Source organism: Lolium perenne, chromosome 5 (assembly GCF_019359855.2).
Source record: "Lolium perenne isolate Kyuss_39 chromosome 5, Kyuss_2.0, whole genome shotgun sequence".
Classification (NCBI taxonomy): Eukaryota; Viridiplantae; Streptophyta; class Magnoliopsida; order Poales; family Poaceae; genus Lolium; species Lolium perenne.
Genome location: NC_067248.2, coordinates 123,155,127 through 123,158,433, shown reverse-complemented (window position 1 = coordinate 123,158,433; position 3,307 = coordinate 123,155,127). Strand labels below are relative to the sequence as shown.

Below are 3,307 nucleotides of genomic sequence, written 5' to 3'. Positions count from 1 at the left end.
GCGTTTTTTTTTATCTTTGTATGCTTGAGTCAGGTGTTGTGTTGCAAATTATGGCAGCATCTTTGTATTTTTCGGCCAACATGCCGTACGGTTTTATTAATTTAAAACAAGGCATTATTTCTTCAGTTTTCCTTTTTAAAGAGCTTCGTTTAGAGTCAAAGAAATGGTCATGTACATACGTGTGTACGCAGCACGTACAGGAAGCTGGGAACGGAGAGCCTACTGAGGTAGCCAGCCACGTGTCACTTCTCTACCGCCTACGCCGTACGTGGCCTACTAGCTAGCTTGACTCTTCTCACTCTCTGCTGGTACGCGTCAACCTGAGAATTTCCCAAACCAGTCGTCTCGAATTGCATAAACTGTACGGCTGTGGGTGCGCTAACTTGTTAAGCTCTCTCTCCATATATAGTTGCAGTTAACAAGATCGAATACGATCGAACAGAAACATCTGATTACAAACTTGCAGTGATCGATGACAACTGGTAGTGGCGATCTGTTTGCCGCCACGCCGGGTTTCCGGTTCTACCCCACGGAGGACGAGCTTCTGGGCTTCTATCTCCGTCACCACCTCGCCGGCACCACCGGGCCGAACGTCCACCGCTTTATCCCCGTCGTTGACGTCTACAGCCACCACCCTTCCCACCTCCCAAGTAAGCTCATCGTCGTCGACGTGAACCATATAGCAGAACTTGGGGTTTTGTATTTAAAATATGTGCACATTCGCAGCTATGGCGGGGGAGGCGAATGTGCGCGACGCGGAGCAGTGGTTCTTCTTCTGCCCGCGCGCGGAGAGGGAGATGCGCGGCGGCCGGCCGGCGCGCACCACGCCGTCGGGTTACTGGAAGGCCACGGGCTCTCCGTCCTACGTGTTCTCCTCCTCTTGTTCGGCAAGCAGCAAGGTCATCGGGGTCAAGAGGACCATGGTCTTCTACCAAGGCCGCGCGCCCGCGGGCTGCAAGACCACGTGGAAGATGAACGAGTACAAGGCCGTCGCCGACGACGAGGAAGACGACCGCAACGCCACGGCCGGACACCAGACAGCGGCACCTCTCAGGGTAACTAATTAATTAATTAGTCGCTGGCTTTTTGATGCTCTTCGTGCAATCGGTAGCTTAAGAATTTGCACGTTGCTTTTCCTTGTTTCTATGCAGCTGAGGAACGAATTCAGCGTCTGCCGGGTGTACATCAGCACGGGGACGCTGAGATCCTTCGATCGCCGGCCCCTCAATACCCCCGGCAATGGTCAAACGGCGGCCCGGCAGCATGCACCGTCGGTGGCGACCGCCAATCTCGCCAACGACCGCGTCACTGCAAATACCGGACAAGCCAATAATACTCAGGAATGGAGATCGCCGAGTGCCACTGCTGTTGACAATTTCAGCTTCGACATGGATTTCAATCAACTCCAGTACTATTGACTTGTTGAGCAAGAGAGTATGACTAGATAATATTCTCATAAGAGATTGAGGATTATTGTCCAAACTGAAACTTCACCATGATTTATGCATTTAGTTAGCGGCCCAATGTTCTTCTCTAACAATATGCATACTCAAACCATTTGATCATGATAAATCACCCTTACTTCAGACAAGACGAACATGCATAGCAACTCACATGATATTCAACAAAGGTGTAATAGTTGATGGCGTCCCCAGAAACATGATTACCGCTTAACAAGCAACTTATAATAAATAAGATACATAAGCTACATATTCTTTACCACAATAGTTTTAAGGCTATTTTCCCATTAGCTATATATTGCAAAGACAAGGAATGAAATTTTAAAGGTAGCACTCAAGCAATTTACTTTGAAATGGCATAGAAAACCACATAGTAGGTAGGTATGGTGGACACAAATGGCATAAGTTTTGGCTCAAGATTTTGGATGCACGAGAAGCATTCCCTCTCAGTACAAGGCTTTGGCTAGCAAGGTTGTTTGAAGCAAACACAAGTATGAACCGGTACAACAAAACTTACATAAGAACATATTGCAAGCATTATAAGACTCTACACTGTCTTCCTTGTTGTTCAAACACTTCAGCAGAAAATATCTAGACTTTAGAGAGACCAATCATGCAAACCAAATTTTAACAAGCTCTATGGTAGTTCTTCATTAATAGGTGCAAAGTACATGATGCAAGAGCTTAAACATGATCTATTTGAGCAAAACAATTGCCAAGTATCAAACTATTCAAGACCATATACCAATTACCACATGAAGCATTTTCTGTTTCCAACCAAATAACAATGAACGAAGCAGTTTCACCATTCGCCATGAACATTAAAAGTAAAGCTAAGAACACCAGTGTTCATATGAACGAGCAGAGCGTGTCTCTCTCCCAAATAAAGAATGCTAGGATCCGATTTTATTCAAACAGAAACAAAAACAAAAACAAAAACATACAGACGCTCCAAGTAAAGCACATAAGATGTGACGGAATAAAAATATAGTTTCACTAGAGGTGACCTGATAAGTTGTCGATGAAAAAGGGGATGCCTTGGGCATCCCCAAGCTTAGATGCTTGAGTCTTCTTGAAATATGCAGGGATGAACCATGGGGGCATCCCCAAGCTTAGACTTTTCACTCTTCTTGATCATATTGTATCATCCCCCTCTCTTGACCCTTGAAAACTTCCTCCACACCAAACTCAAAATAAACTCATTAGAGGGTTAGTGCATAATAAAAAATTCACATATTCAGAGGTGACACAATCATTCTTAACACTTCTGGACATTGCTCAAAGCTACTGAAAGTTAATGGAACAAAGAAATTCATTCAACATAGCAAAAGAGGCAATGTGAAATAAAAGGCAGAATCTATCAAAACAGAACAGTCCGTAAAGACGAATTTTTTAGAGGCACTTAACATCCTCAGATGAAGAAGCTAAAATTGAATGAAAGTTGCGTACATATCTGAGGATGACTTATAAATTTTCGCTGATTTTTCTGAGTTTCCTACAGAGAGACCTACTCAAATTCGTGACAGCAAGAAATCTGTTTCTGCGCAGTAATCCAAATCTAGTATCAACCGGGAAAGTCGAGAATGAACCGGGCGCTATATGCTCCTGGCAGAAATCGGCCTATCATTCGCCCACGTGTGCAGTGGTCCCCAAACAACATCTGAGCGTTTTCTTGACTACAAAGAAGATACAGACAGAATACGTAGGGTGGGCCCATACCAACGAGAGAGAAAAGCGTTTTTCCCCTGTTTGACCAGGAGATCGAGCCCACCCGTTCTCCACGCCTCTCTCTCCCCTGATTCCAAAATCCCCCATCTCCTGGCGGCGGCGAGCCCTACATCGAGCTC

The 3,307-nt window shown here is 45.2% G+C and overlaps 1 protein-coding gene across 1 annotated transcript; it reads left to right on the top strand.

Moving 5' to 3' along the window:
* The first annotated feature begins 380 nt into the window (after positions 1 to 380).
* Positions 381 to 1,607, top strand: LOC127304790 (NAC domain-containing protein 90). Its single transcript, XM_051335377.2, has 3 exons — positions 381 to 650; positions 727 to 1,055; positions 1,152 to 1,607. Exons 1-3 carry the CDS (start codon positions 473 to 475, stop codon positions 1,416 to 1,418), a joined length of 774 nt encoding a protein of 257 aa, XP_051191337.1. The 5' UTR covers positions 381 to 472; the 3' UTR covers positions 1,419 to 1,607.
* Positions 1,608 to 3,307: the final 1,700 nt, after the last annotated feature.

Excerpts from the sequence above, each read along its gene's own strand:
- LOC127304790 (XM_051335377.2), top strand. The coding sequence starts at position 473 with ATGACAACTGGTAGTGGCGATCTGTTTGCCGCCACGCCGGGTTTCCGG. Across the intron at positions 651-726 it reads CCACCCTTCCCACCTCCCAA|CTATGGCGGGGGAGGCGAAT; the intron begins GTAAGCTCATCG and ends GCACATTCGCAG. Across the intron at positions 1,056-1,151 it reads AGACAGCGGCACCTCTCAGG|CTGAGGAACGAATTCAGCGT; the intron begins GTAACTAATTAA and ends GTTTCTATGCAG.